This window comes from Tachyglossus aculeatus, chromosome 5 (assembly GCF_015852505.1).
Source record: "Tachyglossus aculeatus isolate mTacAcu1 chromosome 5, mTacAcu1.pri, whole genome shotgun sequence".
In the NCBI taxonomy this organism is placed as follows: domain Eukaryota; kingdom Metazoa; phylum Chordata; class Mammalia; order Monotremata; family Tachyglossidae; genus Tachyglossus; species Tachyglossus aculeatus.
In genome coordinates, this window is record NC_052070.1 from 38,479,544 (window position 1) to 38,493,192 (window position 13,649).

Sequence of the window (13,649 nt, forward strand, 5' to 3'; positions counted from 1 at the left end):
GTAGGGACCGTCCCTATATGTTGCCAACTTGGACTTCCCAAGCGCTTAGTACGCTGCTCTGCACACAGTAAGCGCTCAATACATACGATTGAGTTCATTCATTCCTCAATAAATACGATTGATTCATTCATTCATTCAGTCGTATTTATTCATTCATTCACTCAGCGATGCTGTGCCTCCCTACTAGAGAAGCAGCGTGGCTCAGTGGAAAGAGCCCGGGCTTTGGAGTCAGAGGTCATGGGTTCAAATCCCGGCTCCACCACTTAGCTGTGTTACTTTGGGCAAGTCATTTAAGTTCTCTGTGCCTCAGTTACCTCATCTGTAAAATGGGGATGAAGACTGTGAGCCCCCCGTGGGACAACCTCATCACTCTGTATCCCCCCCAGCGCTTAGAACAGTACTTTGCACATAGTAAGCGCTTAATAAATGCCATCATCATCATCATCCCCATTTTACAGATGAGGTCACTGAGGCACAGAGAGTTCCCTCACCTGTAAAATGGGGGTGAGGACTGCGAGCCCCACATGGGACCACCTGATCGCCTTGTATCTGCCCCCAGCGCTTGGAACAGTGCTTTGCGCATAGTAAGCGCTTAATAAATGCCATCATCATCATCATCCCCATTTTCCAGATGAGGTCACTGAGGCACAGAGAGTTCCCTCACCTGTAAAACGGGGATGAGAACTGCGAGCCCCACCCGATCGCCTTGTGTCCCCCCCCCACAGCGCTTAGCACAGTGCTCTGCGCATAGTAAGCGCTTAATAAATGCCATCATCATCATCATCCCCATTTTCCAGATGAGGTCACTGAGGCACAGAGAGCTCCCTCACCTGTAAAACGGGGATGAGAACTGCGAGCCCCACCCGATCGCCTTGTGTCCCCCCCCCCCAGCGCTTAGCACAGTGCTCTGCGCATAGTAAGCGCTTAATAAATGCCATCATCATCATCATCCCCATTTTCCAGATGAGGTCACTGAGGCACAGAGAGTTCCCTCACCTGTAAAACGGGGGTGAGGACTGCGAGCCCCACATGGGACCACCTGATCGCCTTGTGTCCCCCCCAGCGCTTAGCACAGTGCTTTGCGCATAGTAAGCGCTTAATAAATGCCATCATCATCATCATCCCCATTTTCCAGATGAGGTCACTGAGGCACAGAGAGTTCCCTCACCTGTAAAACGGGGGTGAAGACTGCGAGCCCCACCCGATCGCCTTGTGTCCCCCCCCACCCACAGCGCTTAGAACAGTGCTCTGCGCATAGTAAGCGCTTAATAAATGCCATCATCATCATCATCCCCATTTTCCAGATGAGGTCACTGAGGCACAGAGAGTTCCCTCACCTGTAAAACGGGGGGTGAGGACTGCGAGCCCCACATGGGACCACCTGATCACCTTGTATCCCCCCCAGCGCTTAGTACAGTGCTCTGCACATACTAAGCGCTCAATAAATACGATTGATTGATTAACAAATGCCATTATTATTATTATTATTGCTAGTAGTCGGTAGGGCGTGGCGTCGCCTCACCTGGATGTGTCGGCAGGCGGCGTCGGCCGTCGTCCCGTCGTCCTGCCCGCGGGTCAGCACGGCCGGGCCCAGGCCCAGGGCCACCAAGGCGGGGCGGCAGCGGGCCCCGGCCCCGGCCCCGGCCCCACGGCGGCCCCGCGCCCACAGGCCCCTCAGCGCCCACCACAGCCACCGGAAGTGGCCACCTGGGCCAACCTCGCCGCCGACATGGCCGACGACTTGGCCGACAACAGCCCGCCCGGGCCTGAGGCCCGTCCCCCGGGCCGGCGGCGGGCGGCGGCCCTCGGGGAGCCCCGGCCTGCCGGCGAGGCGCAGCAGCAGCTCCCGGCCGAGCCGCAGGCCCCGGCCCAGGGCCTGACGCACCGCCCATGGCCGCCCGCCTCAGCCTCGGCCTCGGCCTCGGCCTCCTTCTTCCTCCCCCCGAGGCGGCCGACGCTCCCCTCGGGCCCGACGCGCGCAGGCGCACGGACAACCACGCCCCGAGGAGGGGGACAAGCGCGCGTGCGCAGCCACCGTTAGCCGGCCTGAACCGCCGGGGGGCGCGCGCTCTCTCTCTCTGTGCCTCATTCATTCATTCATTCATTCATTCATTCATTCATTCATTCATTCATTCAATCGTATTCATTCATTCATTCTGCGCCTCATTCATTCAATCGTATTCATTCATTCTGTGCCTCATTCATTCAATCGTATTCATTCATTCATTCATTCAATCGTATTCATTTATTCATTCATTCTGTGCCTCTTTCATTCATTCAATCGTATTTATCTATTTATTCATTCATTCTGTCGCCTCATTCATTCATTCATTCAATCGTATTGATTCATACATTCATTCATTCTGTGCCTCATTCATTCATTCAATCGTATTCATTCATTCATTCATTCAATCGAATTTATTCATTCATTCATTCTGTGCCTCTTTCATTCATTCAATCGTATTTATCTATTTATTCATTCATTCCGTGCCTCATTCATTCATTCAATCGCACTTATTCATTCATTCTGCGCCTCATTCATTCATTCAATCGTATTCATTCATTTATTCATTCAATCCTATTCATTCATTCATTCAGTGCCTCATTCATTCATTCAATTGTATTTATCTATTTATTCATTCATTCTGTCGCCTCATTCATTCATTCATTCAATCGTATTTATTCATACATTCATTCATTCTGTGCCTCCTTCATTCATTCAATCGTATTCATTCATACATTCATTCAATCGTATTCATTCATTCGTTCAGTGCCTCATTCATTCATTCAATTGTATTTATCTATTTATTCATTCATTCCGTGCCTCATTCATTCATTCAATCGTATTCATCATTCATTCGTTCTGTGCCTCCTTCATTCATTCAGTCATCATCATCATCATCAATCGTATTTATTGAGCGCTTACTCTGTGCAGAGCACTGTGCTAAGCGCTTGGGAAGTACAAATTGGCAACATCTAGAGACAGTCCCTACCCAACAGTGGGCTCACAGTCTAAAAGGGGGAGACAGAGAACAAAACCAAACATACTGACAAAATAAAATAAATAGAATAGATGTGTACAAATAAATAAAATAAATAGAGTTAAAAAAATATGTACAAACATATATACATATATACAGGTGCTGTGGGGAAGGGAGGGAGGTAAGCTGGGGGGGATGGAGAGGGGGACGAGGGGGAGAGGAAGGAAGGGGCTCAGTCTGGGAAGGCCTCCTGGAGGAGGTGAGCTCTCAGCAGGGCCTTGAAGGGAGGAAGAGAGCTAGCTTGGCGGAGGGGCAGAGGGAGGAGGGCATTCCAGGCCCGGGGGAGGACGTGGGCCGGGGGTCGATGGCGGGACAGGCGAGAACGAGGCCCGGTGAGGAGATCAGCGGCAGAGGAGCAGAGGGTGCGGGCTGGGCTGTGGAAGGAGAGAAGGGCGGTGAGGTAGGAGGGGGCGAGGTGATGGACAGCCTTGAAGCCCATTCGCTCTGTGCCTCTTTCATTCATTCATTCAATCGAATTTATTCATTCATTCATTCTGTGCCTCTTTCATTCATTCATTCAATCCTATTCATTCATTCATTCAGTGCCTCATTCATTCAATCGTATTTATCTATTTATTCATTCTGTGCCTCATTCATTCATTCATTCAATCGTATTTATTCATACATTCATTCAGTCTGTGCCTCCTTCATTCATTCAATCTTATTCGTTCATTCTGTGCCTCTTTTATTCATTCAATCAATCAATCGTATTTATTGAGTGCTTACTGTGTGCAGAGCGCTGTACTAAGCACTTGGGAAGTACAAGTTGGCAACATATAGAGACAGTTCCTACCCAACAGTGGGCTCACAGTCTCAAAGGGGGAGATGGAGAACAAAACCAAACATACTAACAAAATAAAATAAATAGAATAGATATTTACAAGTAAAATAAATAAATAAATAGAGTAATAAATATATACAAACATACATACATATATACTGGTGCTGTGGGGGAGGGATGGAGGTAAGATGGGGGATGGATGGGGGGACGAGGGGGAGAGGAAGGAAGGGGCTCAGTGTGGGAAGGCCTCCTGGAGGAGGTGAGCTCTCAGTAGGGCCTTGAAGGGAGGAAGAGAGCTAGCATGGCAGATGGGCAGAGGGAGGGCATTCCAGGCCCAGGGGGTGACGTTCAATCGTATTTATTTATTCATTCATTGATTCAGTGCCTCTTTCATTCATTCATTCATTCAATCGTATTTATTTATTCATTCATTCATTCATTCATTCATTCTGTGTCCCTCCCTCCCTCTTTATCTCTGTCTCTATCTCTCTCCTCCTCCTCTCCCTCCCTCTCCTTCTCTCTCCCCTTCCCCTTCCCTTCCCCCTTCTAGACTGTGAGCCCACTGTTGGGTAGGGACCATCTCTATATGTTGCCAACTTGGACTTCCCAAGTGCTTAGTACAGTGCTCTGCACACAGTAAGCGCTCAATAAATACGATTGAATTAATTCATACATTCAATCACATTCATTCATTCATTCAAGCGCATTTATTCATTCATGCTGTGCCTCATTCATTCATTCATTCAATCGTATTTATTCATTCATTCTGTGCCTCTTTCATTCATTCATTCATTCAATCGTATTTATTGAGCACTTACTGTGTGCAGAGCACTGGACTAAGCGCTTGGGAAGGACAAGTGGGCAACACAAAGAGACGGTCCCGACCCAACAGCGGGCTCACAGTCTAGAAGGGGGAGACCGACAACAATGATAATAATAATAATAATAGCATTTATCAAGCGCTTACTACGTGCAAAGCACTGTTCTAAGCACCGGGGAGGTTACAAAGTGATCAGGTTGTCCCACGGGGGGGCTCACATTCTTCATCCCCATTTTACAGATAAGGTAACTGAGGCCCAGAGAAGTTAAGTGACTTGCCCAAAGTCACACAGCTGACAATTGGCGGATCCGGGACTTGAACCCATGACCTCTGACTCCAAAGCCCATGCTCTTTCCACTGAGCCACGCTACTTCTCTAACAAAACTTATTAACAAAATAAATAGAATCAATATGTACAAATAAAATAAATAATAGAGTAATAAATACGTACAAACATATATACAGGTCTGTCTCTGTCTCTCTCCCCCGTCCCCTCCCTCTTTATCTCTCTGTCTCTGTCTCTTCTCTCCCCCTTCCCCTCCCTCTTTATCTCTCTGTCTCTGTCTCCCTCTCCCCCTCATTCTCTCTCCCGCTTCCCCTTCCTCTTTATCTCTCTGTCTCTGTCTCTCTCCCCTTCCCCTCCCTCTTTATCTCCCTGTCTCTGTCTCTTCCCCCTCCCTTCCCTCCCTCTCCTTCTCTGTCCCGCTTCCCCTCCCTCCTTATCTCTCTGTCTCTGTCTCTCTCCCCCTCCCCTCCCTCCCTCTCCTTCTCTCTCCCCTTCCCTTACCTCTTTATCTGTCTCTGTCTCTCTTTCCCTTCCCCTTTATCTCTCTGTCTCTGTCTCTCACCCCCTCCCCTCCCTCTTTATCTCTCTGTCTTTATCTCTCTCCCCCTCCCCTCCCTCTCCTTCTCTCTCCCCTTCCCCCCTCTTTATCTCTCTGTCTCCCTCCCCCTCCCCTCCCTCCCTCTCCTTCTTTCTCTCTGTCTCTGTCTCTCTCCCCCTCCCCTCCCTCCCTCTCCTTCTCTCTCCCCCTTCCCTTGTCTCTTTATCTCTCTGTCTCTGTCTCTCTCCCCCTCCCCTCCCTCCCTCTTTATCTCTCTGTCTCTCTCGCCTTCCCCTCCTTCCCACTCCTTCTCTCTCCCCTTCCCCTCCCTCTTTATCTCTTTGTCTCTGTCTCTCTCCCTCTCCCCTCCCTCCCACTCCTTCTCTCTCCCCTTCCCTTCCCTCTTTATCTCTCTGTCTCTGTTGCCAACTTGTACTTCCCAAGCGCTTAGTACAGTGCTCTGCACACAGTAAGTGCTCAATAAATACGATTGATTGACTGTCTCTGTCTCTCTCCCCCTCCCCCTCCTTCTCTCTTTCCCTTCCCCTCCCTCTTAATCTCTCTGTCTCTGTCTCTCTCCCCCTCCCCTCCCTCCCTCTCCTTCTCTCTCCCCCTTCCCCTCCCTCTTTACCTCTCTGTCTTTGTCTCTCTCCTCCTCCCCCTCCTTCTCTCTCCCCCTCCCCCTTTATCTCTCTGTCTCTGTCTCTCTCCCCCTCCCCTCCCTCCCTCTCCTTCTCTCTCCCCCTTCCCCTCCCTCTTTATCTCTCTGTCTCTCTCCCCCTCCCCTCCCTCTCGTTCTCTCTCCCCCTGCCCCTCCCTCCCTCCCTCTCCTTCTCTCTCTCCCTTTCCTTCCCTCTTTATCTCTGTCTCTCTCCCCCTCCCCTCCCTCTCCTTGTCTCTCCCCCTTCCCCCCCTTATCTCTCTGTCTCTGTCTCTGTCTCTCTCCCCCTCCCCTCCTCCCTCTCCTTCTCTCTCCCCCTTCCCCTCCCTCTTTATCTCTCTGTCTCGGTCCCCCTTCCCCTCCCTCTTTATCTCTCTGTTTCTGTCTCTCTCCCTCTCCTCCTCTCCCCCCTTCCCCTCCCTCTTTGTCTCTCTCCCCTCCCCTCCCTCTTTATCTCTCTCATTCATTCATTCATTCAGTCGTATTTATTGAACGCTTACTGTGTGCAGAGCACTGGACTAAGCGCTTGGGAAGTCCAAGTTGGCAACATATAGAGACGGTCCCTACGCAACAGCGGGCTCACAGTCTAGAAGGGGGAGACAGACAACAAAACAAAATGTATTAACAAAATAAAATAAATAGAATAGTAAATTTGTACAAGTAAAATAGAGTAATCATTCTGTACAAACATATATATAGGAGCTGTGGGGAGGGGAAGGAGTTAGGGCGGGGGGGGATGGGGAGGGGGAGAGGAAGGAGGGGGCTCAGTCTGAGACGGCCTCCTGGAGGAGGTGAGCTCTCCCTTCCCCTCCCTATTCATCTCTCTGTCTTTCCCCCTCCCCTCCCTCTTTCTCTCTCCCTCCCCTCCTCCCTCTCTTCCTCTCATCTCTCTCCCCCTTCCCCTCCCTCTTGATCTCTGTCTCTCCCCCCCGCCTCCCCCCTCTCTCCCGCCCTTCCCCTCCCTCTTTATCTCTGTCCCCCTCCTCCCTCTCTTCCTCTCCTCTCCCCTTTCCCCTCCCTCTTTATCTCTCTGTCTCTGTCCCCCTCCTCCCTCTCTTCCTCTCCTCTCCCCTTTCCCATCCCTCTTTATATCTCTGTCTCTGTCTCTCTGTGTCTCTGTCTTTTCCTCCCCTCCCTCTCCCTCCTCCTCCCCCTTCCCTCCCTCCTCTTTATCTCTGTCTCTGCCTCTCTCTGTGTCTCTCTCCCCCTTCCCTCCTCCTCCCCTCTCCCCCCCCTTTCCCTCCCTCCTCTTTTAGACTGTGAGCCCACTGTTGGGTAGGGACTGTCTCTATATGTTGCCAACTTGTACTTCCCAAGCGCTTAGTACAGTGCTCTGCACACAGTAAGCGCTCAATAAATACGATTGATGATGATGATGATCCCTCTGTCTCTGCCTCTCTGTGTCTCTCTGACTCTCTCCCTCCCCTTCCTGTCTCCCTCTCCGTCTCTCCCCCTTCCCCTCCCTCCTCTTTATCTCTCTGTCTCTTTCTCCCTCCTCCTCTCTCCCTCTCCTTCTCTTTCCCCCTCTATCTCTCTGTCTCTGTCTCTGTCTCCCTCCCTTCCCCCTCCTTCTCTCTCTCCCCCCCACTCCTCTCTATCTCTGTCTCCCTCCCTTCCCTCTCCTTTTATCTCTCCCTCCCTTCCCTCTCCTTTTCTCTCTCCATTCCTCCCCCTCCCTCTCTCCCTCTCCTTCTCTCTCACTCCTCTTTATCTCTCTGTCTCTATCTCCCTCACCCGCTTTCCCTCTCCTCTTTCCCCATCTTCTCTCCCCCTCACTCCTTGTTATCTCCCTGCCTCTGTCTCCCTCCCCCTCTGCCCTTCCCTCCATCTCTCTCCCCCTTCTCCTCCCTCTTCTTTATCTCTGTCTCTCTCTCCCCTCTCCCTCTCTCACTCCCCTTCTCTTTCTCCCCTTCCCCTCCCTTCTCTTTATCTCTGTCTCTCTCCCCTCCCCTTCTCTTTCTCCCCCTCCATCCTCTGTATCTCTCTGTCTCTCTCCCTCTCCCTCCTATGTCTTTGTCTCTGACCATTTCTTTCCCTTAATACCTTCCCATGTGTGATGAAATGTCCATGTGTGTTTGTGAACCTGACGTATGAAATTGTGCTCAGAGTATGACTTGTGTACCACTTGTGTGATCCCCATTTGTACGTGTGCAATGGACACCATTGACTGTTCACCCTTGGTATTTGTATTAAATACTATGTGAGAAAGACATGCGGGTTTCCTCCTTCCTCCTTCACAATCCACCACCAAAACGACATCCTTTCCCAACCTGAGGTAGTGTGGTCCAATGAAAAGAGCACAGGCCTAGAAGTCATTCATTCATTCATTCAATCATATTTATTGAGTGCTTACTGTGTGCACAGCACTGTACTAAGCGCTTAGGAAGTCCAAGTTGGCAACATATAGAGACGGTCCCTCCCCAACAGTGGACTCACAGTCTAGAAGGGGGAGACAGACAACAAAACAAAACATATTAACCAAATAAAATAAATAAAATAGTAAATATGTACAAGTAAAATAGAGTAATAAATCTGTCCAAACATATATACAGGTACTGTGGGGAGGGGAAGGAGGCAGGGCGGGGGGATGGGGAGGGGGAGAGGAAGGAGGGCGGTCAGAGGACCTGGGTTCGAATCCTGATTCTGCTACTTGTCTGCTGTGACCTTGGGCAAGTCACTCAGCTTCTCTGTGCCTCAGTTTGCCTAATCTGCAAAATGGGGATTCAATGCCTGTTCTTTCTCCTGCTCAGACTGTGGGACCAAATTATCTTGTTTCTACCCCAGTACTTAGTGCTTGGCACATAGTAAGGGTTTAACAAATACTTAAGAAAATAGTCATTATTTCTCTTGAAAAACCACCAGAGGAATGAACCCCCACCTCCCCCATCATAACATCCTTTCAAACACTCTTCACACGTCAATGTTCTATCTCTTAGTTATTAATAAATTATGTATTTATTTCATTCACTTTTTGTCATTAAAGAAGCAATTGCTTCTACATTTTCCCCCGTTTCCTCTTTATCTACCCAATTTGTGCGTGCCTATCCCCCCAACTAGATTGCATACTCCTATATACAGCGCTTAGAACAGTGCTCAGAGCTTAGAACAGTGCTTTGTACATAGTAAGTGCTTAATAAATGCCATTATTATTATTATTATTATATGGCAGGGACCATGTCTGCAGTTCTTGCTACCAAGTACCTATTACTCTGACCAGAGTAGGTGGTTAAAGAATATTAATGAATAAATGAGTGAATGAATGAATGAGTGAATGAACTAGGACGGTGTGACCATGCCTGTGATCCCTTTGAGAGACACTGTGTGCTGTGAATGTGAGAAAATACGTGACTCTGTGTTATGAGAGAAGCAGCCAGAGAAGCAGCGTGGCATATTGTGGAAAGAGCACGGGCTTTAGAGTCAGAGGTCATGGGTTCAAATCTTGGCTCTGTGAATCTTGGCTTCACTTCTCTGGGCCTCAGTTACCTCATCTCTAAAATGGGGATTAAGACTGTGAGCCCCTCGTGGGACAACGTGATCACCTTGTAACCTCCCCAGCGCTTAGAACAGTGCTTTGCATATAGTAAGTACTTAATAAATGCTATTATTATTATTATTATTATTATTATGGCTCTTGAGTAAGCAGGAGGACAAGGGGGCTTTCACTCAGCATTTGCCAAACAGACTTTCCAAAATCTGGGCACCAAAAGCACTTGTAATTAAGCGCTTAGTACAGTGCTCTGCACATAGTAAGCGCTCAATAAATACGATTGATTGATTGATTGTAATTAAGGAGGCGTATATTATGGCCGTTCTCCTGTCAGGATCACTCTTTTTTCCCCCTTCAGGCCAGACTTCAGCCTCTCAGTGTGTTTATGTTGTGAGTGAGGTAGGGGAGAGGTTGCAACCCAGCTTTATGACATCCAATCTGCATGTCTGAAACGAGGCAAGTGTGACTCAGTGAATGTGGGAGAGATAGACGTGACATAATATCCACATTGGGAAATAAATACTATATTTAGTGCTTCTGACACTGAAGCACTAAGGCTCAAAAAGTGAAAAATGGAACCTAAAATACCCAAAACTGAACCCTCTCCTCTTTTTTTCCTCATCATATCAACACTACTATTCTCTTTATCCTACATGTTTACAACTGAGGAGTCTTTTTTGACTCTTGTCTCTCTTTGCCTCCCTCATTCATTTTGTTATCACTGACTGACTTTTTTTTCTCATAATAATTTTGGGATTCTCCAGTGCCTCTCTTCTCTCTCAGAAGCCCCCAAATTCACACCGTTCACCTCCTGCAACAGCCAACTTGCAGGGTTCTTTTTTTAAATGTTATTTGTTTAGTGCTTTCTATGAGAGAGGCACTGTAGTAAGCACTGGGATAGATACAAACTAATCAGGTTGGACACAGTCTATATCCCACATGGGGCTCAACAGTCTTAGTCCCCATTTTTCAGATGAAGTAACAGGCACAGAAAGTTTAAGCAAATTGTCCAAAGTCACACAGCAGACAAAAGAGCTGGGATTAAAACCCAGGTCCTTTGACTCCCAGGCCACAATGCCTTCTCAGTGCTTCAGTTTCCTCATCCAGACAATAGGGACTAAATAACTATTCTCCCTCCTGCTTAGACTGTGAGCCCCAGGGACTTTGATCTTGTTTAATAATAATAATAATAATGGTGTTTGCTAAGCGCTTACTACTCCCCTCCTCGAAAATCTCCCGTGGCTACCAGTCAACCTACTCATCAAGCAGAAACTCCTCACCCTCGGCTTCAAGGCTGTCCATCATCTCACCCCCTCCTACCTCACCTCCCTTCTCTCCTTCTCCAGCCCAGCCCACACCCTCCGCTCCGCTCACCTCCTCACTGTACCTTGTTCTCACCTGTCCCACCGTCGAACCCCGGCCCATGTCCTCCCCATGGTCTGAAATGCCCTCCCTCCGCACATCCATCAAGCTAGCTCTTTTCCTCCCTTCAAAGCCCCTGAGAGCTCACCTCCTCCAGGAGGTCTTCCCAGGCTGAGCCCCCTTTTTCCTCTCCTCTTCCCCATCCCCTCCCGCCCTACCTCCTTCCCCTCCCCACAGCACTTGTATATATGTTTGTACAGATTTATTACTCTATTTATTTTACTTGTACATATTTGCTATTCTATTTTGTTAATGATGTGCATCTAGCTTTAATTCTATTTATTCTGATGACTTGACACCTGTCCACATGCTTTGTTTTGTTGTCTGTCTCCCCCTTCCAGACTGTGAGCCCGTTGTTGGGTAGGGACCGTCTCTATATGTTGCCAACTTGTACTTCCCAAGCGCTTAGTACAGTGCTCTGCACACAGTAAGCACTCAGTAAATACGATTGAATGAATGAATGAATAAATACTATGTGCCAAGCACTGTTCTGAGCGCTGAGGTAGATACAAGGTAATCAGGTTGTCCCACATGGGGCTCACAGTCTTAATCCCCATTTTACAGATGAGGGAACTAAGGCACAGAGAAGTGATTTGCCTAAGGTCACACAGCAGAAAAGTGGCGGATCCAGAATTAGAACTCATAACCTCTGACTCCTAAGCCAGCGTTTAGTACAGTGCTTGTCAAATAGTAAGCATTTAGCAAATACAACAATTATTCTTCTCCTGTTTAACTTGAGGAGCCCAAGTCACCTTGTTCAAAAGTCAAGCTGTGGGCCTCATTTCCTTACTCAGAAATCTTGGGTGGCTCCCAATTACTGCTTGTGTCCATCTAAAACTCTTCCCCTTCAGCTTCAAGACTCTCAATTAGCTGCCTCCCTCTTACTTCCCAAATCATGCCCAAGGCAGAAGGGACAGTGTCTGCAATCTCTTCTGCCCTCGCCTCCCTGAGCCAATTTTTTTTCAGGTATTTGTTAAGCGCTTGTTAAGTATTTTCTAGTCACTGTGCTAAGCCCTGGGGTAGATTCAGATTGGACAAAGTCCAAGTCCTACATGGGGCTCACCTCTTAAGCCCCATTTTACTAATGAGGTGACTGAGGATCAGGAAAGTTAAGTGACTTGCCCTAGGTCACACAGCGGACAAGAGGCAGAGCCAGGATTAGAATTCAGATTCTCTGACTACCAAGCCCATGCTCTCTCCACTATAATAATAATAATAATGACGATGATGATGGCATTTGTTAAGCGCTTGCTATGGGCAAAGCACTGTTCTAAGCACTGGGGAGGATACAAGGTGATCAGGTTGTCCCATGTGGAGCTCACAGTCTTAATCCCCATTTTACGGATGAGGCAACTGAGGCACAGAGAAGTGAAATGACTTGCCCAAAGTCGCACAGCTGACAATTGGCGGAGCCAGGATTTGAACCCATGACCTTCAGGAGGCCTTCCCAGAATGAGCCCCTTCCTCCCTCTCCTTCGTCCCCCTCTCCATCCCCCCCATCTTACCTCCTTCCCTTCCCCACAGCACCTGTATATATGTATATATGTTTGTACATATGTATTACTCTATTTATTTTACTTGTACATATCTAGTCTATTTATTTTATTTTAATACATTTGGTTTTGTTCTCTGTCTCCCCCTTCTAGACTGTGAGCCCACTGTTGGGTAGGGACTGTCTCTATATGTTGCCAACTTGTACTTCCCAAGTGCTTAGTACAGTGCTCTGCACACAGTAAGCGCTCAATAAATACGATTGATTGATTTATTGATTACCTCCTTCCCTTCCCCACAGTACCTGTATATATGTATATATGTCTGTACATATTTATTACTCTATTTATTTTACTTGTACATATCTATTCTATTTATTTTATTTTGTTAATATGTTTGGTTTTGTTCTCTGTCTCCCCCTTCTAGACTGTGAGTCCACTGTTGGGTAGGGACTGTCTCTATATGTTGCCAACTTGTACTTCCCAAGTGCTTAGTACAGTGCTCTGCACACAGTAAGCGCTCAATAAATACGATTGATTGATTGATTGACCTCTGACTCCCAAGGCCGGGCTCCATCCACTGAGCCATGCTGCTTCTAAGGCCATTTTACTTCTCAAAAAAATTATCCCACCCCACTGTCAGGAAGGCTCCCCCCACTTCTCCTTTACCAAATCACATCCCTTCTCTTTAAATCCCTTCTAAAAGCTCAGGTCCCATCTAAAGCCTTCCTAGACCAACGCTCCATGGTCCTGAGCTCACCATCTACTACAGTTTCTCAACACTTATCACAATGTCTACAACTAGCTACTCCCTCTGCATGTCAATTCTTTCATTCATTTATTCATTCAATCAAATTTACTGAGCACTTGCTGCGTGCAGAACACTGTACTAAGCACTTGGGAGAGTACAATACAATATACAGACACATTCCCTGCCCACAGTGAGCTTACAGTTTACTATGCAGTCAATGCACTGTGAGCCTAACATCTGATAGCTTGGATTCTTCTGTTAATATTGAATCTCTGCTTTGTGTCTTCAGGTTGCACAATTTATTTTCAGGGGAAATTGGGATTATAGCAGGGATCTTTAGGTTTCTGGATCGTGTGGGTAGAAAGGAATCCC

General features: G+C 48.0%; 1 protein-coding gene across 1 annotated transcript in view; it reads right to left on the bottom strand.

Annotated features, from left to right (window-relative positions):
* Positions 1 to 13,272, bottom strand: part of PINK1 (PTEN induced kinase 1) — a 34,526-nt gene extending 21,254 nt beyond the window's left edge. The window contains 2 exon segments of the mRNA XM_038747278.1: positions 1,523 to 1,902; positions 13,266 to 13,272. Of these exon segments, the coding sequence (XP_038603206.1) occupies positions 1,523 to 1,902; positions 13,266 to 13,272 (387 nt within the window).
* Positions 13,273 to 13,649: the final 377 nt, after the last annotated feature.